The sequence below is a fragment of the Chinchilla lanigera genome, unplaced genomic scaffold, assembly GCF_000276665.1.
Source record: "Chinchilla lanigera isolate Chin_1 unplaced genomic scaffold, ChiLan1.0 scaffold00104, whole genome shotgun sequence".
Lineage (NCBI taxonomy): Eukaryota > Metazoa > Chordata > Mammalia > Rodentia > Chinchillidae > Chinchilla > Chinchilla lanigera.
Window position 1 is genome coordinate 1 of NW_004955505.1, and position 26,998 is coordinate 26,998.

At 42.8% G+C, this 26,998-nt stretch overlaps 1 protein-coding gene across 1 annotated transcript in view; it reads right to left on the minus strand.

Annotated features, from left to right (window-relative positions):
* Nucleotides 1-728: 728 nt before the first annotated feature.
* The window catches only part of Muc19 (mucin 19, oligomeric), a gene marked incomplete at its 3' end in the record, with an annotated part of 63,925 nt that continues 37,655 nt past the window's right edge, over nucleotides 729-26,998 (minus strand). Inside the window, exons 21-44 of the mRNA XM_013505918.1 lie at nucleotides 26,341-26,393; nucleotides 26,146-26,246; nucleotides 25,745-25,896; nucleotides 25,269-25,407; nucleotides 24,437-24,541; nucleotides 24,144-24,338; nucleotides 23,158-23,397; nucleotides 22,928-23,084; nucleotides 21,851-21,976; nucleotides 20,914-21,055; nucleotides 19,660-19,691; nucleotides 18,916-18,945; nucleotides 17,864-17,905; nucleotides 17,332-17,364; nucleotides 16,943-16,987; nucleotides 8,790-8,825; nucleotides 7,812-7,886; nucleotides 6,846-6,923; nucleotides 6,505-6,594; nucleotides 4,466-4,546; nucleotides 3,340-3,417; nucleotides 3,000-3,089; nucleotides 1,054-1,134; nucleotides 729-794 (exon numbers count right to left, since the gene is read on the minus strand). Of these exons, the coding sequence (XP_013361372.1) occupies nucleotides 729-794; nucleotides 1,054-1,134; nucleotides 3,000-3,089; nucleotides 3,340-3,417; nucleotides 4,466-4,546; nucleotides 6,505-6,594; nucleotides 6,846-6,923; nucleotides 7,812-7,886; nucleotides 8,790-8,825; nucleotides 16,943-16,987; nucleotides 17,332-17,364; nucleotides 17,864-17,905; nucleotides 18,916-18,945; nucleotides 19,660-19,691; nucleotides 20,914-21,055; nucleotides 21,851-21,976; nucleotides 22,928-23,084; nucleotides 23,158-23,397; nucleotides 24,144-24,338; nucleotides 24,437-24,541; nucleotides 25,269-25,407; nucleotides 25,745-25,896; nucleotides 26,146-26,246; nucleotides 26,341-26,393 (2,267 nt within the window). The remainder of the gene's footprint in view (nucleotides 795-1,053; nucleotides 1,135-2,999; nucleotides 3,090-3,339; nucleotides 3,418-4,465; nucleotides 4,547-6,504; nucleotides 6,595-6,845; nucleotides 6,924-7,811; nucleotides 7,887-8,789; nucleotides 8,826-16,942; nucleotides 16,988-17,331; nucleotides 17,365-17,863; nucleotides 17,906-18,915; nucleotides 18,946-19,659; nucleotides 19,692-20,913; nucleotides 21,056-21,850; nucleotides 21,977-22,927; nucleotides 23,085-23,157; nucleotides 23,398-24,143; nucleotides 24,339-24,436; nucleotides 24,542-25,268; nucleotides 25,408-25,744; nucleotides 25,897-26,145; nucleotides 26,247-26,340; nucleotides 26,394-26,998) is intronic.

The following is a 26,998-nucleotide window of genomic DNA, read 5'->3' on the forward strand; positions in this document are numbered from 1 at the left end:
CGCTAGGGCGCCCTGTTCTCGGTGCTGCCCGAAGCAAGGACGGCCAGGCGGTCCGCCACAGGGGCTGGGCAAAGGAGATCTCCTGCCACCCGGGTCCCACACACCGCCCCCGCCGCTGAGCCCGCTCCTGGTCCCTGGCCTCCCAGTGTTCCCTCCCTGGGAGCTTGACCCGGACAGGCTGTCCAGGGTCTCCGCCCCTGTCCCTGTGGCCATTGCTCCAGGCCTGCTTTCCTTAGAACCCATCTCCCACAGGTTCCCCTAGTCTGCCTTCCTGTCGTTCTTCTTGTGGGGTCTCTTCTTCTCTCTCTCACTGACTGTCTCTCTCCTTGTCCCTCTCTCTGTCTCTCTCTGCCTCTGTCTATCTCTCTCTCTCTATCTCTGTCTCCATCTTGCCTCTGTTCCTGTCTCTGTTTCTGTGTGACTCTGTCTGTCTAAGGGAACGTGCTGCCCCCTGTCTTCTCGTCTCATGCCAAGCCCCACGGGAATCCACGGTCATCGCACCATTGCCTTTCTGGAGCGTCTGCTGGTCCTCCGGCACTCTGTGCTCTACCACCCACATCTTGGCTCCAGTGCAGGTCTGCTGCCCGCCTGGTCTCCGTGCCTCCCCTCAAAGCACTGTGAGCAGCCCCAATGCCCAGCAGAGGCCCCATCTGACTCAGATTCCAGCACCCCGCTCCCTCCTGGGGAATGACCCGTGTGCGATTTTCCCAGCCGTCCTTGGGTAGTACCTGCGCCCGCAGAGGTGCTTGCACCCGCGGTTGCTGTGCTGTCTCCAATGCTGGGGCCACTAGATCCTGGTGGGGGACAAGGTGGCGGGTCATGAGAGAAGGGAAGACCGGCAGGAAGAGAACACACCCTGAGGACAGTTCCCGCTTCCCAGCTGAGATCTGCCTGTGCTGCCCTGGCCACCACGCCCATGGGCCTCACACTGCCCCTTCCCACTGGTTACTCAGCAACGTGCCGTGGGGACACGGTGCTCAGGCTGGCGGCTGAGGAGAGCGGGACTCCCTGCAGGCACAGGAGACTGACCTCGGAGGGACAGCCCCTTCTCACCTGTGATCCCTATAGAGGACGGCCGCTCAGTGCTCGTGCTCAGTTGTGGGCTCGTCTCCCGCCCGGGTGTGGTGCTGGTCACTGGCAGAGGAAACGGGGAACAATGGGCACGTCCGGTGAGGTAGCTGCCAAGGAGGGCCGGACGCGCCTGCCGCCCTATGCCAGCCCTGGCCTCTGGGTCCTCTGGCGCCTCAGCCACCTGAGGGCCTCTGGCCCCAAACTTCGACCAGCTCCCAGCCCATCTGGGCACAGCATGTAGCCTTCCTAGGCTCCCGGCCTCCTCCATACCTGGGGCATTCCTGGACATAAGGATTCATTCCCTAGGGCTGCAGGGGCGCTGCCTGGCCCTGGTAGGGCAAGCCCAGGCTTCCGGGCCCACACCGAAGCCAAGGCCCCTCCATCCAGAAGCCCGCATTCCAACCAGTGCCTGTCTCCAGGCAGCCAGACCGGCAGGCCCCCGCCCAGGCTTCTGTGTGCCACCCCGGTGTGTCTGCAGGATCACCAAGAGCCTCCTGGCGCCTGGTGTGGTGATCCAGGGGCAGGGGTCACCGGCAGACACGGGACCAAGCACTCCCGGGGCCTTAGGCCGGGCCTCCTCGCATGGCTGGCTACTGCTGGCATCTCAGGCACTTGGCCTCTCCTGGGCCCCGGTGGGGGTGTGGATGTGGATGTGGGGCAGGGCAAGCGTGGGGGTTGGGGATCAGGACGCAGCGAGGAAACCCACACCCCAAGGAGGCCCACCAGGCGGAGAACAGCAACGAGCCATGGGGACACTTCGCCTGGTTGGGCCCTGCTCACTAAGGCTCTCCAGCGGCTCAGGTAAAGCACCACAGGGCGACACTTTCTTGAGCGCTCTGTGCGCTGACTCCCCTTCCCAGCTGTGGACAGCTCCTTGGCCCTGTCCCTCTATGTGGCCAGGGGAGACATCTGGCTACACAGCCTGGCTCAGTGCTGGCTAGCCATTGTGGATGAGTCCTCGCTCTGGGCAGGGGGCATCTAAGGGATCCCCCATCCCCCGGGCACTGAGTTCACCGAGATCAGAGACGCACCGGGACGTGCCTCTAGACTGGGCTTCCCAGGCTCTCTAGGGATGGCCCGACACATTCACTTGCATGAGAAGCCGGCCGACACGGCTTCCAGAATGCCGACTGGGCTGCGCGCAGAAGCCCTGACTGCATGTCCACCGGACTCGACTCTCGGGAAGGCACTAGGGGCCACCTGGACCAGGGGGCCCCGAGGGAACCCTTAAGAGGGCCCCAGCTCACCTCACTGAGGCTACAGGACACTGCCTGCCTGCCCGCCTGCCTGCCTGGGATCTGTCCTTGGCGGACCAGGCTGAAGCCCCGCATCAGTTCCCTGACTTCTCGTCAGCTGCTGTGCCCGGAGTCCGTGCCCTTTCTCTGCTACTACTTTCCAGTGGTGCCCAATCAACGTGTCCCTCCTTGGCCCTCTCCATGGGGTCCACAAATGCCCTCTGCAGAGTTAACACCTACAGCACAAGCAGGTGGGTCCCGTCAGGTACTGAGGAACCCCGGGACAGTGACAAGTCCACAGCTCCGAAGCTGGAGCACCCCATGCTGGCGCTCAAGGTCTCTCTCCTAAAGGACGCATGGCAGGTTCAAGTGCATTGGAGATCACCCTGAGGCACCTGAAATCTACACGAGCCACAAGCAGGGACTGGGATCCCTGGGAGGGTGGCCAGAGCTGGCGGACCTGTTGCCACCTTTGGATCTGGAGGGGGCAGTCTTCCCCTGCAGTGTCTGCCCGTGGGCAACAGGACTACGGATGTCCAGCACCCCCTTAGATATCCGCTTGATTGCCAGGTAGGGGGTTTCCTTGGGATCGACCTCCCACCGTGTTGCCCATGTAGGACCTGCCATCTCCTGACACCCTCCACCTGGGGGGCGGGCCGTCCGTAGCCCGAGGACCACTCCCCTGGTGCTCACCTCTTTGGGTGGTACCAGCAGAAGTGGAGGCGGGGGTAGCTGAGGATCCCGGGCCGGCCGTGCTGGAGGGGGCAGATGCCTCCGTGGTCCCTGGAAGCGAGAGCAGGTTGGGGCCAGGACTGGTCTTGCTGCTCAGTCCTGCCTTGACTGCGGTTTCTTGGGGGCCGGGGCGGCAGCACAGGACTGGGAACGGCCCCGGGCACCCTCCTGTCCTGGGCCCGCTGTCTTTCCTGGCCGGCCTGGCCAGGCAGGACCTTAGGCCCACCCCCGAGGCCCAGGGACACGCTGCTGTGCGGGACAGAGGCTGAGGCCAGGCTCAGGCCAGCCTGCTGGCACTTACCAGGCCCCGAGGTGACGCTGCCGGTAGGTGTCGTGCTGCTGCCCACGCTTGTTGCAGGGCTGCTCCCAGTGGATGGGCCTGAGGTGCCAGGGAGAGGAAAAAGTCTCAGTTTCTGGAAAGCTGAGGCGGCAGCCTCACGTGCAGGGAATGCTGCGGAGGCCTGTTCTGGGGCTGCCCGACGGAAGGACGGGCCGGCTGCCACACGGGCTCGGCCAGCGCCAGCTTCCGCCACCTGGCTCCCACACACCGCCCCTGCGGCTCAGCCCATTCCTGGACCCAGGCCTCCCTCTGCAGAATGGGGAGCAGGACACGGCTAGGCAGTCCAGGGTTTCATGCCCTGTCCCCCTGGCCACTTGAGGGGCCCTGCTTTCCTCAGCACCCAGCTCCCACAGGTTCCCTGCGGTGCCCTTCCAGTCCCGTGTCTAGCGGGCTCTCTGGATCTCTCTCTCTCTCTCTCTCTCTGTCTCTATCAGTTTCTCTGCCTGTCTCTCTCTGATCCTATCTCTGTCTCTCTGTCCCTGTCTCTGTGTCTCTCTGCCTCTCTCAAGGAAAGTGCTGCCCCTCCCTCTTGCTCTCATGCCAAGCCCAGTGGGTACCCGTGGTCATCCCACCATTGCGTTTATGGGGGGTCCACTGCACCTGCGCACCCCTGTGCTGGGCACCACACATCTCCGCATCCAGGGCCCATCTTCTGCCCGCCTGGCCCCCCTCCCTTCTTGCAGTGCACTACGGAGGGGACCCCCTGCCCAGGGGCGACCCCCTGTGACTCAGCTTCCAGCACCCAGCACCCTCCTGCATGGCAGCAGGGCACATCTGTGTCCGCAGATGTGCTTTCCCTGGGTGTTCCTAGGCTGCTTGCCTCGCCGGCGATGCTAGATCCTTGTGGGTGACAACGGCAGGGCGTCAAGGCCCAATACCGCGAGGAAGACACCAACCCCCGAGGACACTTCCTGCTTTCCAGCAAAGATCTGCCTGCGCTGCCCTGGACACACCGGCCCTGGGCTTCCCACTGCCCCCGCCCACTTGTTCCTCAGCTACTCTGCTTGGCAAGAGGCTGGCTGCTGAGGAGAGAAGGACTCCCCGCCGGGACAGGAGTCCTGAGCTCGGAGGGACAGCCCCTTCTCACCTGTGCTCCCTGTAGAGGACGGGTGCTCAGTGCTCGTGCTCCGGGGCGCGCTTGTCCCCGGCTTGGGTGTGGTGCTGGTCACTGGCAGAGGAAACAGGGAACGGAGGGCACGTCGGGTGAGGGGCCCGCCAAGGAGGGCCGGACGCGCCTGCCGCCCCGCACCAGCCCTGGCCTCTGGGTCCTCTTGCGCCTCAGCCAGCCCGGGGGCCTCTGGCCCCAAAATTCAACCAGCTCCTGCCCGAGCTACCAAGAGCAACTCGCCCTCCTGGGCTCCTTTTCTCCTCCTCCAATGCTGGGGCATTCCTGGACACAAGGATTCATTCCCTAGGGCTGCAGGGCTCTGCCTGTCCCTGCCGAGGTAAGCCCAGGCTCCCTGGACCAAGCCCAAGCCAGAGCCCCTCCCTCGAGACACCAGCATGGGCATCCAACCAGTCCCCGTCTCCAGGCAGCCAGGCTGGCCGCCGCCCGCAACCCGCAGGCTTCTGTGTGCAACCTCGGCATGTCTGCAGGACCACCATGAGCGTCCTGGCGCCTAGTGTGGTGATCTTGGGGCACAGGTCACCCAGAGAGTGGGAGCAAAGCGCTCCTGGGGCCTTAGGCCGCGACTGCGCAAGTGGCCGGCTCCTGCTGCCATCTCGGGCCCTCAGCATCTACTGGGTCCAGGTGGCTGTGTGGGTGTGGGTGCGGGCCGGTGCGAGCGCCGGCGCTGGGGATCGGGCCGTGGTTAGGAACCCCACATCCCCAGCATGGCCACCACGTGGACAACAGCAAGGAGCCGTGGGGACACTTCACTTAGCTGGGCCACTTCACTAAGGCCCTCCAGCAGCTCGGGGAAAGCACCCCGTGACGGGACTCTCTTGCGCTCTGTGTGCACGGACTCCCCTTGCGAGCTACGGGCAGAGCCTTGCCCCGGACTCTGCACCTGGCCAGAGGAGACATCTGGCTACACCCTGCCTCGGTGCTGGCCGGCCAAGGTGAATGAGGCATCGATCTGGGGAGGGGTCATCTGAGGGCCTGCCCTGGATGCTCATGTCAGCCAGATCACACACGCACCGGGGTGTCCCACTAGGCGGGGCTGCTCTGGCTCTCTAGGGGATGGCCTGACACTTTCGCTCGCGTGACCAGCCGGCCAGCACAGCCTCCCGAAGACTGAGCGGGCGCTGAGCAGAAGCCCTGACAGCAATTCCAGGGGACTCGCCTCTCGGGAAGGCCCCAGGGGCCGGCTGCTCAAAGGGGCCGGCCGAGGAGCCCGGCTCACCTCACCCCTGCTACAGGACACTGCCTGCCTGCCTGCCTGCCTGCCTGCCTCGAATGACGCGTTGATGGGCCAGGCTGATGCCTTTTCGGCAGCTCCTGTGCCTGGAGTTCCTGCCCTTTCTCAGCTACTTCGGTCCGCTCGTGCCCAATCCACGTGGCCCTCCCTCACCCTCTCCGTGGGGTCCACAAATGCCCTCTGCAGGTTTGGCAGCTGGAGCACAAGCAGGGGCGTTGCCTGGGGGTTCTGCAGAGACCCCGGGATGCTGACAATTCCACCACTATGAAGCTGGAGCTCCCCATGCAGACACTCAAGTCCCTCTCCTAAAGGACTGCCGGCAGGCTCAAGTGCATCGGAGATGGCCCCGTGGGACCTGGAATCCCCTGGAGCCAAGCAACGGGGCCTGGCACCCCGAGGAGTGTGTCCAGATATTGCGAACCGCCCTGCCTTGCAGCTCTGGAGGGCACACTGCCCTTGGGGTGCCTGCCTGTAGGGAACAGGGCTCTGGATGTTCAGCGCCCCCCGCCTAGATCTCTGCTTGCTTCTTGGGCTATGGGTTTGCTCGGGATGGATCTCCCAGCAAGCCGCCCATGGAGGGCGGGCCCCCCCCTGACACCCTCCACCTGGGGCCCGGGGTGTTTGCAGCCCTGAGGACCTGTCGTTCCCGCTCACCTCTTTGGCTGGTAGTGCCAGAAGTGGTAGTGGCAGAAGTGGTAGAAGCAGAAGTGCCGTCTCTCCTAGGGGACACGCGGCCTGCTCAGGTGGATCTGGCCCTCGTGCTCACCTCTTTGGCTGGTAGCTGCAGAAGTGGAGGCGGGCGGAGCTGAGGATCCTGGGCTGGCCGTGCTGGAGGCCGTAGACCCTCCTGTGGTCCCTGGAAGGGACAGCAGTTTGGTGCGAGGGTTCAGCCTGCTGCTGGGTCCTGCCTTGCCTGCCACCTCTCGGGGTGCGGGGCGGCAGCACAGGACTGGGAACGGCCCCGGGCGCCCTCCTGTCCTCAGCCCGCTGTCTTTCCTGGCTGGCCTGGCCAGGTAGGACCTTAGGCCCTGCCCCCGAGGCCTGGGGACACGCTGCAGTGCGGGACAGAGGCTGAGGCCTGGCTCAGGCCAGCCTGCTGGCACTTACCGGGCCCCGAGGTGACGCTACTGGTAGGTGTCGTGCTGCTGCCCATGCTCGTTGCAGGGCTGCTCTCAGTGGATGGGCCTGAGGTGCCAGGGAGAGGAAAAAGTCTCAGTTCCCGGAAAGCTGAGGCGGCAGCCTCACGCGCAGGGAACGCTGCGGCGGCCTGTTCTGGGGCTGCCCGACGGAAGGACGGGCCGGCCGCCTCACGGGCTCGGCCACCACCAGCTTCTGCCACCTGGCTCCCACACACCACCCCTGCGGCTCAGCCCATTCCTGGACCCAGGCCTCCCTCTGCAGAATGGGGAGCAGGACAGAAGGAGGCCGTCCTCGTTAATGCCCTGTCTTTCTTCCCGTTTCTTTGGAACTGCTTTTCTTCATATCTCTCTATGTTAAATGAAAGTCATTTCTGTGATTTACAGTCAGTTTCAACAATCCTGTGTAATACAGTCTTGCATGTGAAACCTTATGTCCATAGAACAAGCAGAACATGTTAACATATATGTCTTTCTTTCAGAGATGTCTTCAGATAAGCCTGAGCCTACTGCCACCAAATATTCTGTATCTCTCTGTTTTCATCTGTGTTTTTCAGTCCTGAAAATGCTCCCAATTTTTCCGTCTACCCCATTGTGATATGAATGAGAAACCTGTCCTCAGAGCTGAGCCCCCTTGGGCATCAAACCCTTGAACTGTAATTCTTTTAGCTAAATATACCTCTTTTTACGTCAGGTAGCCTGTCTTGCAGAATTCATATTGGAACCAATCCTTGACTAGTATAATCCTTCATATTTCTTTAGTATCTATGTCTTGTCTCTTTAGTTTTCCCCCAAAGTCCTTCAATTGACTCAGCTCCAATTTCATACCCTCCTCATCTCACTTCCACTCAGGGCAAAGTTGTTGATGGATAGAACCTGAGCAGAATTTCTGGAAATATGCCTGGAATACAGCATGGATCTCATTTCTTTCTCTCACCTGCTGTGAATGTTGTTTCACTTGTGCTTCCATTTTCAGCTGCTGTGGTTATTCCTGTTGACACTCTAGCTGTCCCTGAGAAAGACCAAACACATCAATAAAGCAGACTGACACACCACACATGCACTACCCACTACCAAGCTTATGGAAGTATTTAAGATTTATATTAAGAAAGTTACTCTTGAAAAGACTAAGTCCATTTTAATTACATAGAGAGAGTAACCACTTAAGCCTGGTATTGTATTAGAAAAATTTCATGGAGTCTACCTAGACATGGCCAGCAATGTATGACTTCACTGCCAGTTTGTACATTAGAAAATAGACCACAACTATCTGAATGACTTTCTGCCTGAGATCGCCTATGATTTTGTTCAAATACTAGACTCTTAATACTTTTTCTAATATTTTGGATCAGTCAATTCAGATTTTTTTTTTCCTTTACTAGGATATGCTCCTGCGAGCTAAGTTTGAATTATACCAATTGTTCATCCTTTCATGTCAAACACTTTGATTTTAAAATAAGCCGAACCCCATTGTCTCATTTCTGTTATTAAATGCTGATGATGGCCAGGATGAAACACTTCAGTGAGATATATCTAAGTACTATTTTTACACTTAAAATACCTAAATAAGACAAATAGGCCACGATTTACATATAACTTCACTCTCAACTTGTACATGCTTTACGTATTTGAGTTATTGTGTATTGCTGTATTTTTTTAATAATGAATGGTAAGGAAGAATATGCAACTGGGAACCATAGTATACCTAGTTAATAAAAACTGACCCAAAACAAATTCAATCCCGTTTTCCAAACTAATTAATATCAGGGGGGAAAGCCTTGCCATCTACTTTCTTGAAATATTTTTCCAACACCCAAGCTGTCATATAAGTTTTTTCATAAAAGCCCTAAATTACTAGTAATTTACCATGTTATATATTTTTATTTCAACTAAAAGCAGGAAGTCCTTCACTGACCTGTAGTAAAAGGCTCAGTGAGACCTGGACTTGTTCCTGATGAGAAAAACAGAAGCAGTGTGAATTTTTCTAACCTCAAAAGAAAAACACTAGAACAGTTACTCACTTGCTAGTTTTCAATATGAAGTAGCTTATAATATATTTAGTACTTGAGGTTAGTAATAAATTTATTTAAATAGTGACATTAAGGTACAGTTTGTAATGCATATGTGTATATGCATTGACTAATATAATCCCTCATATTCACATACTGAATTCTATTAAACGCAGGATAAATGTAACACGTATATATGAACAATAACAAAATCAGTTTTTCAAGTAGAAGCTCATTTTGTCCATTGATTTCTTCAGTATCCTTCATTTCTGGTTGCAGTTTGCATTTTTTAAGTAGCAGTTAGTCTGTAAGAGTCTAAGGAAAAGGGAGAGATATTTTTATTATGCATTTTTATGGTTTGCTACACCAGTTCCATGGAAATAAGCTTGAAGTTACCAATAAACCATGGTTGTGGACTATCTGTAAACTCCTGAAGAGAGAGGAACTCGTGTTTATACTCCTGGTGTCTGCTCCCTGCAGGAATGTGAAGTTCATTAAATGTTTGCTGTGGTGTCCATACACTTAAAAATAAGCCATTATTGAAGATAACAATAAGAACTATTGTAAGATAACAGTGTAAGAACTGTTGTTATTCTATTATTGACTATGAAATTTTGTTTTATTTTCTCATAAAATAAAAAACTTTAAAAAGTAAGCCATTCTTAACCTCTGCTTTTTGTAAATAATGAAGACTTAGGTATTTTCTCTATTTCAGTCTTACTTGTCATTGAAAATCTCTGGGAATCTCATTGATTACTTTATGTAATAAAATCACTGTAATCTAACAGTGTTTTATAAATGTTAAAAAAGAAGAAAAATCCATTCACACCACTCCCCAGCCACACTGCCTTCTCACCATCCTTCAGACCCACTTTTTGGATTCCTTTTTGCACCCCTGGACCACGGGTCTTCTCTTCTACTTAAATCTTCAGGGGCTGGATCTCAACTCAGTCATTCTTTCTTCAGTCTCTCTGGCTTCCCTGCCTTGGTCTAATCCTCTCTCTCTCTCCCATTTCCAACACTTCCATCTTAACTCAGTTTTATATCTCTAATGCCTATCAGAATATCTAGCACATAAGAAGCACCTACTAAATATTTGTGGATTACATTAATGAATTTAAAGAATTATTGGACACCCATTTTTACATAAAGAATTGGACTCAGAAAAGGTCAGTGATTTTTTTCCATTGCTGGTCAGTGAAAAAGCTATTTCTAAAATCTGTCCCCCAATACCTACAGCTGTGATTCTTACAGCCGTGTAGTATGAGTCACAGCAAACAGATGATACAGATGCATCATACAGCATCTCCTACAGCTCTTAAGCTTTTTAAATATCCATGCACCATATTAATAGAAATTTAACTGATTACCTTCTACAATTTATAAATAAGCCTTAAAGTTCCTGTCTGTCTGACTGCCTTAAAATGGATATATAATAAGTACATTAAGTAGTTTGGAGAAAATTTGTGTGAGTTTTCAAAACCAGCGTGAAGGTTTGAGCCGAATTCTCAAAATCAGTAGTGGGCAGACTCCATCAATACACTAGCTCAAATCTTGATACCACTTCTCACTAATCATCACAGTAAGTGGTGTTTGAATTAGAATTCCCTGCTGATTTGGATGCAAGGGTAGCACAGAAAGAGTACCATGCCATGAGCCATAGAGACTACTGAGATTATAGTGATGAAGTAGGACAGATGCTGATATTCCAAAGGATTTGGGTGCAGATTCCATTTCCCAGTATTGATTTAACCTTTAAGGAATTTCAATTTCAGCACTTTCAAATTCAAGACAATTATATTTCATTATACGCAGCATTATCATATGGAATAAAATCAAACTCCAAAATTTCCCCACCAGAATATCCTCCAGTCAACATGGATTTAAGAGGATTCTAGGGTGCACCATAGCACACTGATTAAAAGAAAATCTTTACCATTTTGCATATATAATAGGCCTTCCCTGGTCATTGATGAGGCTAATACAACAACATGCTCCAAAGCAGATCTCAGAGACCTAATGTTAGCAAGGTTATAGAGGCAACTAAACTAGTCACAGATTAGAGTACATACCAGTTAGGCTACTATGATATAGCTCCCTTTTCCCACGATTGAACGTCAGAAGATGTAAGTCTGAAATTGTTGATACAGCAATAAAAGCAGGGATAAGCCTTTACTACGAGGAATATATGAGAATTTACTTTTCTTCACTTATCTACTACCAAAACTGACAGAGAAAGCTATAGCATTCTCACTAATTTTGACAACCATGACCATTACAATTTCAACTGGGTTTTCTATTATTTGCAAGTGGATATAAATCTCAAACTAGGGGCTGGGGATTTAGCTCAGCGGCACAGCGCCTGCCTGGTAAGCGCAAGGTCGTGAGTTTGATTCCTGGTACTGGGAAAAAAAAAAAAATCTCAAACTACTTGATATTGTGAATTACTGTGCATTAGCTTCTTCGTTTCCAAGACATAAGTGGTAATAGCAAAAGCTGCCTTTATAAGGATACTGACAGCTCTACCACTACAAGATTATAGTATTACACTCCACTCTAAATATTTTCCCAGGTGGCTGCCACCATTTTTTCTCCTGATTATGCCCTTAATAATTTATAATTAATTTCCTCACTACCATTAAGTTTCTTGATTACTATTAAGAATCATTTCAATTTGTATAAAGAAAAAAATACTTTGCATTCTCATTCAATAGGTTTATTTGCTTAAACATCTGTAAGATAAGTTTATGGAGAATCTGTAACATTTCCTTTATGAACAATAAAAACTACTGTAACTGTTTTTGCAAAGTATTTTTGCAAAATATATTTCTGGGGAAAAATCCATAAAATAGTACGAAGTTACTGAAAAAATACTGATCTTTTCTATTAAAATCTAAATTCACTTACTTAATGAATTATTAATGTTAAAGTTGAACAGCTTCTTACCGTATACTACACTAAGCTGAAATTTTACTCTTAAATCCTACAGTGTAAATATTATTATTTTTTCTAGTGTAATAAATGAGAAAATTATAGCTCCATGTGTTTGGGGGACTTCAGGGTCCCATAGCTAGAAAAGCACAGACAGAATTCAAATCACTACACTCATCTGCCTCCCTAAATTGTCCCTATACCATTATTTGTTTTCTATAATTGACAGTATTTAAGAATGAGCACATTACACAAAGAAAATTTTTATATAGCCCACAGTTATAACTACAATTTTGAGATTTTCAGTTTTTAAGAATAGTAAAATACATACACCCAGTGAAATTCTTTATTTTATTTTATGTATTTATTTACCTTGTCTTTTTGAGACAGGGTCTCGCTGTGCAGTTCAGGCTGGCCTTGAGCTCACTTTGTAGCCCAAAATGGTCTCAAACTTGCAACAATCCTCCTGCCTCAGCCTCCTGAGTGCTGGGATTACAGGCATGCACCACCCTGCCCAGCTCAAGGTTTTTATTTTAATAGTAATTCACAAAAATTATAAATTACAAATTTTGACACAAGTCTTAACTTGAAATTAGAACATACAATTCTATGTTGCTACTTTAAATAACTGATTTAATTCAACTCTTTTTTTAAATATCAAGACACAGAGGCATTAGAGCTGGAGTCTTGGAAAAGATATCCTGGATCTTAATTCTTTGCCTGCATTTAATAGTGAGTAACTCTGACACATACATAACCTCTTGGTGCTTCTGTTTACTCATTTGTAAATAGGGGGAAAATGGCATCATGTCATAGTTTTCTTCATCAAGAGAAATATGTGTCAAATAATTAGAACAACATGAGTAAATACTAACTGTATGACTAGATTAGGCAATCTAAGTAGGAAAAGTTTTGTAACTTAGTAATATTTCTTCTAAAAATAACACACTTATTACAATCATTGGCTAGGCATTTCCCATGACATTTCAGTTTTTTGAAAGCAATTATTGTACAGAAAATAATATATATTAGAATTATAGAGAAAAGAATATATGTGTATACATGCATGTGTGTAACACATCTACATATGTATATGTTTACATGCATACATGCACATACACATGTACACATGTGTGCATATACCTATGTGTGTTATACATTCATGTAATGTATATATACACACATCAAGGTATACATAAACATATATATATGATATATATATTCCTAGATATAAGATAGATCTCCTGCGATAATAGTAAGCTTTACATATCATTTCCTTTGGGCTTCACATTTTTCTGCAGTGCTTTTCTGTATTCTTCAAAAACACACTCAGTTCTGTGCTATGTACCCCACAAGGTCAGAAAAACATGTGCAAAGATGAGGTCATATATGAACTTCTATCCAAGCTTACAGTTTGATCCAAAACTTGATCCAACGAACAAATCAGTGGTAAAAAGCTGGCCCCGCACCCAATTCTTTTTAAAATATATCTTACCTTTGTATTCAAGAATTTATAGGTTTTTAAATTTATTTAAGACAAAATAGAAAAATAAAGTAGAAATCCTTAGTTCACCCTACTAATCATATTAATTCAACTCCAAAATATTAATATGCTATACACCATAAAATTATATTTAGAAGCCTAGAACTGTAAGCCAAAATTTCTGAGTGAAATAGATATCTCAGTGTGTGAAACCAATCTTTCCATTATAGACAAGTCATGGATAACCAATACACATTTGAAATGATGTAACTTCATAGTTCTAATATATCAAAATATTAATTTCCACTTTTTAGTCTATTTTGAGCTCATGTATACTATATTTAAAATAAAGCAAAACATGTCAGTGATGGTAACTAAATTCACACTTTAGAAGATGAGGTCCATTTTTGTCAGCCTGATCAAGCGAGGCTTGCCACTAGAAGACTTAAAAGTCATATGTAGTTATGGATTCACCACAATCTGTCAAATGCTGTTCAACTTTTAAACCTCCAATGTCAGCAAAAGTAGTCAGATGTGAATTTCAACCCTACAATTTACACCAGGCAATTGCCCTTCCAAAAGATCTTTATTTCTTTTTAAAGTGTTGTAAAAGCAAGCAATTTAGGGTATTTTCACTTCAGCAAGATGCTTTGGACAAATTTAAGAAAATAAAAAAAATTTTTTGGCGTCTTATTCTTACTTGAATATTAATAGACAACAGATGGCTCCTTTTCTTTTTGAGTTTTAAAATTAAACTATTAATAATGAATATAACATGCTTACTAAGAGTCTTTCTAATTACCATGCTCACTTTACATGGGTTAATATGATTCCCAGGTCAGAAAGAAATTGACATGTAGTCCAGAAATATTACATATTATTCTCAACCCTTTGCATACTGTCTAAGAGTTCATAGTACAAGTTGAAGCAAACAATGGATGATTATTCAGTTAATTGTATGAAGAGAGATGACCAAGAGGTATGATTCAGGTTTCCAGCCACAGATTGTGGACAGCATCAAATTAATTATCACTGAAATGATTATAAAACTCCCTTTCATTGAATTTGATGTGAGCAAAAATAACTCAGAAGAGATTTGGAATCACACACAAGGATCTAAGAATTAAATCAAGTCTTACCGATTAATCATCATTTTAAAACTGAAGTTTAATACATAACCAAAATTGTGTCCGTTTCAGTTTATCAGGGTAATAATGTATTTCAGCAATAGGATTAACTATGTGTGGATTATTGATAAATGATGAGAAGGTAATACTGATTTGATAATGAAATTTTTCTATACACTGAGATTAGATTAAATTTACTTAAGAGTTTGTATCCAATAATATTATTGGACAATATTAACATAAAAAATAAGCATTTTGTATTATTTTTCTCTCCTGGTTTTAGAATAATGTTGACTACAATTTCTGGCTTTTGTGCCTAACAACTGTTTTCTCATTGTATCCCACCAAAAAACTCCTTTTCATTCTGATCCTTCTCACCCTAAACACATTAAATTCTTTGTGTCATATCACCCATGGAATGATAGGTAGAGGGAGATTGCAGAGAACAGTAATACTTAGAGGATTGCTGAGATGTGTTGAGTTTACAGTATGAAAAATACTTAATAACAGGACCACAATATAGTAAATAAAAGTTATTATTTGCTATATCTTTAAATATAGTACTAATGTAGCATTTAGTAAATTATTAATATTATACTTTTGAAGCATGAAATGTCTACCAGAATTTCAGCGAAATTAAATGAAACATTATGATCCACAAAGGCAAAGCACAAAAAGTCATAAACAATAACTATTGAGTTCAGGGAAATAATACACCTGTATTAGGTGATCTTCCCTACAAACTGACTCTACTTTAGATTTATGATTTGCAAAATGTTATCATGAAGATGATTGATATAATTTGTATAGATTTACAGTTAGTGAGATATTTTTACATCTAAAATTTCATCAGTTGCTCACAAAAACCCTGTTTGGTGATTTCATGACTTTTTCCTTGCTTTACAATGCAGTATTGACAAAGTATTGACAAAATACAAGTGAGTATTACATTTAAAACTGAGAGGTGGAAAAGTGAAATCAAGGAAAAAACCTTCATAAAAAAATTGAATAAGGTTTCTCAGTTCAAAAAGCCTGCTGTGATATAGGATGCAGTTATATCATCATATTGGAAAAATTGCACGAACGAATTCGCCAAATGGCTCCTGACTCATACCGACTTCTGCAATCCATCCAATCAACATTAAAGGAAATTTTTATTGAAGTAGCCATAAAGTTGAAAAGTTTTAATAGCGCAAAGAATCACTTAACTCAAAAAGACCTATGTAAATCCATCAAATTCGTTTTAGAAACAAAAAAATCCAAGCTGACAGTGAGAAATTCTGCCCGTGGTTTGTGGCTGAGACAACACACAGCTAAGAAAATTATTCTGTGGTGCACATGAGACAGTTCAGAACTACTGAGATGGAATTATTTGCCTCAGGAAATGAATTTATGATAACAGAATGCAGGAAAAACACTTTTGAAATGTGTCAGCCTTTCTATAATTTTAGTTGAAAGGCTAGTAGCACGTGGTATTGTTAATAAATCCAACATGAAAGGAAATTTGACAGGAATAAGTATGTTTTGGCAGTATCTTTACAGATATTACACATTATGATGGTTGATATATTAAGATACACATTTATCCTTTGGATATAAAAATACGCTAATTATGAATAAAACAATGTTAAGAATTATAAAATGTTTAAAATTATAGTCATAATTCTATATTACAATATCAGTTTATAATCTAAAATACTTTTGATTAAACATTATATTTTTATATTCCACAGAAAGAACATTAACCCTAAGGAGAGTAAAATATATGAACTAAAGGATTTATCAGTATAATTAATTTCTAACCAAATAATCCAGCCTTCACCAAAAATTTTGTGCCTAAATATACAACTTGAGTTATAAACTTTTGACATGGAAGAGTTATCCATTTATTATGTAAATCGTTATTGAATATTATTGTGTAGCTTGACATTTGATAACGGATGCAATTGGGAATAAAGTGATGGCAAGCTACGGTCTGTGACTTCAAGGCACTTACTCACTAGAAGCCTAAAGAGAAATCATGTTAGGCTGGAGAGAAGAACCCTAATTACGGGAAAGTGGGTATGTCACGAATAGTGTAGATTTGGGAGAGCAAAGCCCCTTAACGATTTTCTCAAAGTGGTAGGTATGTGATGGATATGTTGACTTTTTTCACTGGAAAATTAATGTAAATAAAGGAAGGTAACTGTATCACCAACAAAGTAACATGTAGAGCTGTAGTGCTAACTTGTTGCTTAGCCATTTCTCCAAAGTTTTTTCTCTTATTTTTGTTTACACTGAAGACGCTGAAGCCTGTTCAGTGAATTTTAAAGTTTAGGATGAAGACAGAACGTTAGCTAAACTGGGAAAACTTTTTGGATGATCAGAGGGGATATTCAGACCTTATTATTTCAAAACTATAATCAACCTGGTATTGACTCTAATATGTAAGTTGTTCTGGATTTGTACCTAAAATATACAGTTTTTCATATATGTGATGACCTTTACTGGTCATTTATAAAGTTCCTGATTTACCTACCTGTTGTTTCACTGTTCAATGTTGTAATCACTGGAATGGATGTTGCTGAATTTGAGAAAACAATGAGAAAAATAAATTTTGCATGGGGGGGAAGTAGGCTTTTAAGAAAATCTATGGTTATAAATAGATCAACTTAAAATTAATGTCTCAGGGTAATTAACCACTAGAAGAAAAGCTAAAATATGAAACAAAGTTACAGATCATAAGTTTAAAAAAACAATCATTTTACATAAATTGTCCCTAAAAACTCTCCCGAAAATATTTTTTAAAAAGAAATACAATTTATTTATTGCCTATAAAAATGTCATTTTGAGGGCATATCCTGAAAACATTAGGGAGTTTTTTAAAATCCCCTGCAGTTTAAGTTGTAGTTGGAGGATCTAGCTTACCTGTGCTTGAGCTACTGGTAACCAAGGTAAGCGCTGTGTGAAAGGGGAGATAAATGTTTGAAAATGTGAGTTAAAATGGTATTGAAAGACAAGGTTAAAAATATTTATCTAAAAATGTTTAGAGATCTCCAGAATGCAAATAAATGATTGAATGTAAGAGTTAAGTTCATGTATCAGATGTTTACATATTTCAATAAATCTTTATACTCTGCTTTAATTACATACCATCCAATTAAAATGAACAATCCCTTGGTACTGGTGAAAGAGCTTAAAAATGAAACATAGTATTTTCCCGTATTGGCACTTTTTCCTAATTGGTAGTATGCAGAATGTTCTTTTTAGGATAGATAACCTTTGAATAAGTACAGTAAGATATTCTTGTAATTGATCTTATAATTAGATGTATATCCTGCTACTTGCCATGAACATTTAGGAAATGAATAAACAGAGATTGTAAAATTTGAAGAAAAGAGTCCTGATGTTGTTAACTTAAAAAGTAAAACAATAATAGTCAAGTATTTTTAATATTTACCCGTTTTGGTGCTTAATACTGAGGTAGCTGTTACAGTGGAAACTGTTCAGGGAAGATAGTATTTATGCAAATAGATTAGTTGAATAATTTTTATGGGAAATTTAGTTCCAGAAACCAGTTGCCATAAATTACAAATTCTGAAATTGTGCACAGAGGTTGTGACAAAATAATTTTCATTTAAATAACAAACTATATATATATGTATATATATAATCCAGAAAAACTATATATATATCACCAAAAATAATTACAACTTATTGCTACTTAAATCTCAGAGCAACCTTATGAAGTCTTTTTATAGAAAGTGTCAAGAAATATAATTCAAAGCCCCCATATGTGATAACTTACACTCAGCACATGATCAACAGTAACTAAAATTTAAATAGCATTTTCAGAATGTCACCTAACTTTAAATATAATATCAAACAACATAAGCTTCCAGTCTCTCGATAGATACCACCTCCAAATACAGGTCAATAGGAAATTACATCTTTCCTTAAACCATGATAAGCAGAAATTTGTGGGTGTATTACAGCAAGTGTAAGTGAATTTATACTCCTAGTTAGTGTAAAACCCCAAAACTAAAGTTAAAATAACTCATTGCCCAGCATTCTCCTGAATCAGCATAAGCAAACTACTTAAGTTATTGTTTGACATACACACATGAATTAAAAAGAAATTCACTCTTCATTTCTGTGTTTTCAAATTAGTCCCACTGTGATCATTATTTTAAAATATTTACTTTGTGGATCACATTCGCTTCTTTTACCAGTTGCATTAATTTTTACCTGAAAATGTCTTTCTTCAGAGGATGATAATTAACTAATTCGTATAGAATATTTGTTTTCTAAGCCTTTCCCTAACTTAATTCACAAAAATATAATGAAATAATATTCGGACTTTTTCTAGTAAGTTCATTTTAATTTAAAAATTTTATATGAGCAGATTTACCACCATATTTGCTTACTGTCAGAGTAAACTATAAAAACTGGCCCTTCGATAAAAAATTAACCACAAAAATTAAATACTCATTTAAAACGTAACGAGTTTACCTGTAAATGTGGAATTTATTGTAGTAGTTTCTGAAATAATAAAACATTATTATTATGGACAGGAATTTAAAAGCTACTACATCTCAAGTTGTCTAAAAGGCATCTGTCTTTTCATTTTGTTTTTATAATTCCTAATACAAAAAGAAGTATTTTATGTATTCTTTTGAAACCTGAGATTTTTAAAATATGTTCTGTTCCCAAATAGTCCTTTGATTATTTAATCCTTCTAATCTCTGCTTCTACTCCACCCCTTTATTAAACTATTTTGACTGATAAAGGCCTCTTTTTTCCACCTGAGTTGCCAGAACTACAGACAAATTAAGGTCAGAGGAATAGGAGAACCTCTCCTGAGTATCGGAATTGACCCCTGACAAGGATTCCAAGGGTCTTTGTAGCACTGGTTTTGAACAGTGACTGTCAGTGATGGTCAAAAGGGAAGATCTGTGTCAATCACCCGGGGCAGTCAAAACCATCAAGTGCCCGCCTCTCAGCGTTGATGGAGAAGCAGGGACAGAGAACCTTCTAGAGAGAGTGCTCAAACTGCAGCCTGGAACACATGTATCATCACCACGTGCCAGTACTGCCATTAAACTTGAGTACTGAGGTTTTCGTTTAGAAAAATAACTCAGACATTAACCTTTTGTCTTAGAAGACAAACCACAGGAACGCCATAGGTTAGCCACCACTGCTAAATCCCTTACCTCATCTTCCCTAAATCGATTAAAGCAAAGTATAATGACTCACCAGTGCACTCCAATTCTCCAGCGATGCAATAGCTGAAAGTTAAATAGAGAAGAAAAGACTGCGTTTAAAATTTTGACTCCAAGTAGCATAGAGCTCACTAATTTAAGTCACTGAATTCTAAGGGTAAAACTCACACAGAACCAAGCAAGAGGAGAGTAAATAACTTTTTTCTCTGAGAACATAAAGCTAATTCAAATTGCTTGTTCTTTCATGCACTTTATTCCTACTCATTTCCCAAAAGAGCTCTTGGTTTACAGTCAAGCTGCAGCAGGAGAGTTTGAGAGGTATTCTGGTCTTGGGCTCACAGCCGGCAGGACTCCTTCCAGGTTTAAAGACTACCAGAACTTCCCGCTGTAACTATGCTTCCTTAACATGCTGGCAGGAGACTAAGAGATACCTCTTTCCCTTAGCACACTTGCCATCTGGCACAGCAGAGAGACATGTGCTCTAAGTGCTGTCTAGTAACCAAGGATGACTCCAAGGTCATTAAGACATCATTAGCATTGCAATCTTGACATCCCCCAGTGGGTGGGATTAGCAGCCATGCTGGTCCTAACTAGGTTGTGTATGTAGGTGGAGACTCTCATTGAACTGTATGGAGTTTCGTTAGATGCCACCTCAGACCACAAGACCCGGAAAAAGTTCCAATAAATACCTCAAAACCTAAAGCAGACCACTCTGAGTCAAACTCGTTTGAGTTTTTTCATTGGTCTGCTCCTGCCCTGTGGAGTACATTTTCTCTTCCATAAATCTCTTTCTTTCTGCTTTTGTGTGTCCTGCTCAGTTCTTTATTCAGACTACAAAGAACCTGCATATCAGCTGAGACTGAGACCACCTTTTAGTAACAAAGCTGAAAGTTAGGTCTTACATTTTTAGTTTCAAACAGTGGTATTTGGCACCATGGCCTGAGTATGACCTCATCCGTGTGCTGCCATATTTGAAAGCCTGGGAACATGAACTCAGTTTATACAAGTTTAAAAAACACAACTAAAACTACATTGTGACATTTTCTGTTCTGCCTTCTCTTATTAAGAACAAGATTTAGCGAACCATCTATTGATTTGTGAATTTTCTGAAAATACAAAAATAACAAAATTGATATAAAACTGAACCCAAAGACTCATTTAGAAATGACAATTAAAATGTATATGTGTGCGTGCACACACACATACGCACAAGTTGTTTGGTTGATTTCCTGAATTAAAATGCAAGCCAACAAAATCAGAATGATTGGAAAGTTAGTAGAGAATGTACCATGTCCTTCCACAATTATCTTCAATGACTCCCCCGGCTGGGATGACGTCGTTATAGAAGCAGCTGCACTCGGATAAACTGACGCATTTCATGGTGTTCTCATCCAGATAGGGAGCACTGTCCGGGCACTTGGCATAACAACCTGCATGGAAAAATGAGCCTCAGTTCATCTTTATTTAATAAAATTCACCGTACACTACTGAGTGTTACGTTATCCCAGTAGTTCCATGATCGGAAGTGGACAGTAACAAAACCTCAGACTCGTAATGAGAATACACAAATGGAACAAGATACAGAATCTTTGGCCATGAAATGTCAGCCTAAGAACTTACAGATTTTGGTCAGCTTAATTTTCTAAAATGTTTCCTAAGATATTTTTAAATGATTGCTCCCTTCATGATGGGCATCAGGTTGCACATAAAAAAGGCTTCGGTAAATACGAACCTTAAAATGTGAATGCCAGTCCCAACGCCTATTTTTGCAAGAGCAGAGGAAGAGACAAAAGTTACATAAAAGGGCTAAAAATATCCTAAAGACTAGGATTTAACACAGGTATGGTTTTTGGAAAGTTCTGGCATCCTTCTGCTTTCTTGCCACTTCTAAGATAGAAAGGGCAAAGAGTAAAATGTTTTTTATTTGGCCTCTAAAAAGACTGCGTTATGTTGCTTTCTCAAACTGCACTGTGTAATGAACAGTGTAAAGGTTGACAGTAGGACCATAGCACTATCATCTCTTCCTTTCTCTGCCTTCCTTCCACCTCCAGTTAAATAATTTGTCTACAGAAAATGTTTCTAGTATAGAAACTAAAAAGAAAAAAATTCATTATATTACAACAGGTGAGACAATGAACTGAGAGAAACTAAAAACATTTTATTACAGTTTTGAAATCCAAGTTCCACACTTACTAATCTGTGGATATTTTCAGAATATGTCTTACCTTCTAAAAGTGAGGAAAACTTCTGGCCAATTACCCGATCTTTACAAGTCTTTGCAGTCACAGTACCACAGGGCTCGTAATGCCAGCTGCATTCCCCGGGTGCATTGTAATAGTCACAGTACACAGCTGTAAGGGAATATATCACATTACTTCCATTTCTTGAAAAGGATCTTGGGTGATATTAGTAGTAGACTACTCTAGCATCTATCATTCTTCATTATCAAGTTCCTTTGGTTGGATTTAATTGCCATTGATGACAACAAGCGCTCACTCCAAACATGGGAAGCTTCTAGACTCCAACTAGCTCTGTCTTTGACATCTCACACCAAGGTTGGCTTGAGGTAGAAAAGTAATCATTAATTTTTTTTTATTTGAAGATAGTCCAGGTCATAATCTATTTTCATGGTTTTAATATTCAAGTTTAAGTTGGAAAAATAAATCTACAGGAAAATTAAGCTGTTTTAACATGTAAGTCACGGTTCCTTAATGAAGTAACTAAAGATGTCAGTGTAACATAATGCGGCATATTATAAACAGAATAAAATGAGCCCATTTCAATGCTTCTCACCTAGCATATTTCCTCTCAGAATGCCTTGCTTAGAAGGACAGATGACTGACTCTATTAAGGCTATCATGTTCCATATACATCCATATTCATTTTATAGTCAATTTATGGCTCTTGAATAGGGCACTATAAAAATTCTCAAGGAAACCAAATGTTTGAGGATTTCAACCAAAAGTAGTATGCAAGATAAATGTTTAGGGATGAACTGATGTACAAATATAGGTCAATAGCTTACGGTTCATTGAAGAATGGATGAGAGATTTTCTGTCAGTGTTCAGTTTTCAACCCTTTGAACATAAGAACTTTTTAAACTGAATTGAATTGGGAGTGCTGTGCCAGGTGCTGTATAAGTGTAAAGTTAGGTGTCCTTGCCATCATAAACAAATGGGCTTAAGGCTTCCTGGGCTCAGAACTGTGCTTTAGAGGAGGGAGAAGGGGAAAATTGATTGCTCAGCAAAAGAGTTCCATCGGATTACATTTTTAAAGGAGCACCGTGTATGGACTTCACTTACGACAGAGGTTTGGCTTCCTCCAAGAGACACAGACTCCGGCTGCGTTGCAGGCTTCTGCATACATGGCCACGGCAGTGCAAAAGCCAAGGTACTTGCCCTCCATGTCGCATGCACAGGCTTCTTCGATACACGCGTCATAGTAAGTGCTGGGGTCCACCTAGGTAGAACACACGGCCCGTGAGTCTCTGGGAGAAAATCCTATGCCAACAACTTTTCTGAAGCTGTCCTACCTTGCTGTGACAGTCTCTGAAGGTGCTGTCCCTGAGGATTTCACATTTCCGCACAGCCCAATCTTTGCAGTAAGGGTTTGAGTCACATGGGAAACTTTGAGTCACTGTGTCTGAACATTCCTGACTCGTTTTCCAACTATTTCCAAACTCCAGGGCTCCAGCAGCAACGGAGGAGTGCCTCGTTGTGAAATCATCCTTGAGATCGCCGTTATTATTTCCACAAAGACCACATACTTTACCCTGTATGGATTTGAAAGGGAAATTTAAAAGTGAGCCTGATCTGGGACATACAAATAGAAAGATATCATGATTTTACATATATATATATATATATATATATATATATATACACACACACACACACACACACACACACACACTGTATCATTAATCTATGTTTAATTATAAATTAGGGAGGAACTCAGTATTTATAGATAAGATTCTGCTCCCACCCAATCCCAAGTACTCCAAATCACTTGATCAGTTCTCAAGTAGAATAACTGCCTTATGAACCAAAAATACTCATATTTGAGAGTTTCTCTTTTTTTTGGTTTTTCTCTGGTACCGGGAACCGAACTCACGACCTCACACTTTCCAGGCAGGCACTTTGCCGCTGAGCTAAATCCCCAGCCCCCGAGAGTTTCAAATTGTACACGTTTATACTGTTTGGTGCTTAAAACATTGCTCTAATGTGTACATTTAATTCCAAATATTCAACTACCTCAAAATCATACCATATAATAATCTCAAGCAGTTGAACACATTTAAACTAGGAGGCCTATTTTATTGCATTTACTTTCTCATCAGGCTTTTATCATTTGTGCCTGCACGATATTCCCTATTTCATGATAAGGCTGAAGAACTGTGAATGACTTATTACTGCAGTGCAGAGCGCACCACTGCCCTGCCCTCCACATTAGAGTCCAAGTTTCAGTAACAGAAATGACTTGGCTTCCTCATTTTTCACTTGTGAGTGACATACGTACATGCCAGCGTGGGTCCAGTATGACAGAAATCTTTGTATATTTGTCCCAAATCAGAATTATTCCATTTTGAATCTTCAGAATTAAGTAGAGACCAACAGTGTGTATAGAGTAGGTATTCTCACTGAGTTCACACTCTTGACTTTCTGCGCTTTTGATTGTCGTTACTTTACCATCTTGCAAGACGATGTTCTGATCCTATGAAATTAAAAGATGGGAAGGACAGCGTGGACTTTCGATCAGATTTCACCCAGCAGCTCATTTTCCCAGAGGAAAGTAGAGGAACAGTAGTGTACCTGAAGGGCCACAATGATTTTTCTCGAGCATGTAAGCCCATCTTCACAGCATGGGACACTCTCGGTTAAAATACGGAACGTGCCATTTTCTTGACCACAATAATCCTTTTAAAATTAAATTGTAATAGTTTGTGAATATCAGTGACACAGAATTCAACTGTAATGTTAGAATAAGACAAGATATGAACTATGGAATTTGATTTCATATTATTTGAATGTATGTTTTTTTCAGTACCAGTAATTGAACTTGGGACCTTGCACTTGCCAGGCAGGTACTGTGCCACTGAGCTATATCCCCAGCCCAAATGATTAAAGTCTTTTTAAAAATGTATTTCTACTTAGCTTAAATTGCCTAATCTCTCTAAACTTCAATGCTTCCATCTGTACATAGGAATAATGATATTCTTATAGTATTATAATGATTAAATGTAATAAATTATATAAATTTGACAAAGAGGCATTTGTACTTTCACTGCTGCTAGTGCTACTGTTAGAATAATATCTAACATGTATTGAGTATTTAATATTGTGTTCTAGTATATACTCTATCTTACTTTCATGGGTATTTTACAGGTTCAGAATCTTAAACACCATGAGGTTAGAGAAAGTGTCCAAAGTCACATGTGTGACAAATGGTAGAGCCAAAACTGAATTCTAAGCCTCACCTCCAGAACCAGCCACATATTGTACACTATTTTACTGCATTCTAAAAGCACGTAAAGAGCCTTCTTAAAAATAAATTCTCATTATGAAAATAAAATTGTCCAGAATTCATCTACAAATGAACAATAAAGTAATTAGAAACATTGTGATAAAACACACTCATAATTACCTCAAGAAATGAATACTGACAGAGACCATCAAAGCTATAGCTTTGCCCATCAAAAGTTCTAACGTGACCTTCACCGTACATGTGGCAGGTGGTCTGACATTCATTTTGTGTACAATTCCAAGACCCTTTTATGCAAGTACTAAAAGAAGAAGAGAGAGAAAGAAGGAGAGAGAAAGATCATGGTAACCATTATATGAGGGTTCATATATTTAGATTGTTTTTATAAAGAAACACAAAATGATGTTTTATTTTGGCTTAAATTTTACATTTGTATTCATTATATTGTCTGGTACTCATTAAATGTAATTCTGTAAAAATCATTATACTATGAAAATAACAGCTTTTTCTAATATGTGGCCATTATTTTTTTTCAAGTAGCCAAGGTATGACTATTTTTTTCACATGAAAAATAAAGAACAAATTGTATACTTCCCAATATCTAAATATGAATGAAATAGCAGTCTCTTATTACACACCATTCATTGCATCCAACAGAAGTGACACTTCCTTGGTCATACTCCCTTTCACCGAAAGAGCATGGGCAGTCATCAGGAAGGACACAAATTCCTTTAGAGTTCCGAACCATCCCAACTGGACAGTAGCACCCACGTTTGCAAGACAAGTCACCCTATAGGAGTAAATAAAAGAATATGCACCATGAGACACTGCTGTAATCATGTACCATTTTCAGAATCCAGTTAAATGCAAACATACAACAAGTACACATTTAAGGTCAGCATTTGACAAGTAACAAACACACACACAACACGTGCACAAATTTGTCCTTCTAATTATCTTTCTTGAAAATTTTAGTTTCCTTTTGCCCTAGAGAAATTAAAAGTTCTAAAATGCTAACCTCTAGTGCCATGTAACTTACTTCAAAAGCAGGTATATTCCAAGTGCTACACGTTTTATCAGATCTTCTCTGTGCCTTGGGATCGCTGCAGTCTACATACTCAGCTCCTCCGGAACAGTTTTCTGCAAGATAAAAGTTGTTCATCAAGCACCTTTTCATCTGTCTATTTTAGTCACACTAGATATTTTAAGATTCCACCCTGGTATGAATACTTACTTAGGGTTAAATCGATGGGCGTTTGACAAAGAAGAACTCCATCCCGACAGACACTATAAATAAAATTGTACATTTAAACATTAAATGTCAAGGACAATGAGATGAGTGAGACAGTCCCCAGAAGATGCATAAAACTCTTCCAATTGTAAGGTTCAGTCTTATCACTACTTAGGAGTATACATCAGACAAGGCTTCAGGGGAATGATGGCTGTGTCTCAGTGGAGAACATTTAACAGATCCTGCTGAGAAGATGCAAAACTCGGATAAGAGAAGGAGTAAGATAGGTTCTGATGACTCCGGTGAATCATGTTTGGATAAAATAAAAGGTACACAACGGGGGTGAGCGGTAAAAGCAGATTGTAGCCAGACTTAGGGGACCTAAGTGATCTCAACTATTTCCATTTCTATTCTTCAGGCGCACATCAGTCATTGGAGGCTCTGAGCAAGCAGTGGCATGATGAGAAGAGTGCTCTGCAGGAAACATGGGACAGGGACAAAAGGAGAGAGGGAAAAAGGCAAGGCAGTTACCTCATAGTGCCAGCACGAGGTGGTGGGGTCTGAAATGAGATAGCAATGAAAGAAACCACACTTTCGGGTACTAATCTAAGTTTTACTAAAGAGTTAATCTTTTGATCCCTCAACAAGTGCACAGAGAAAG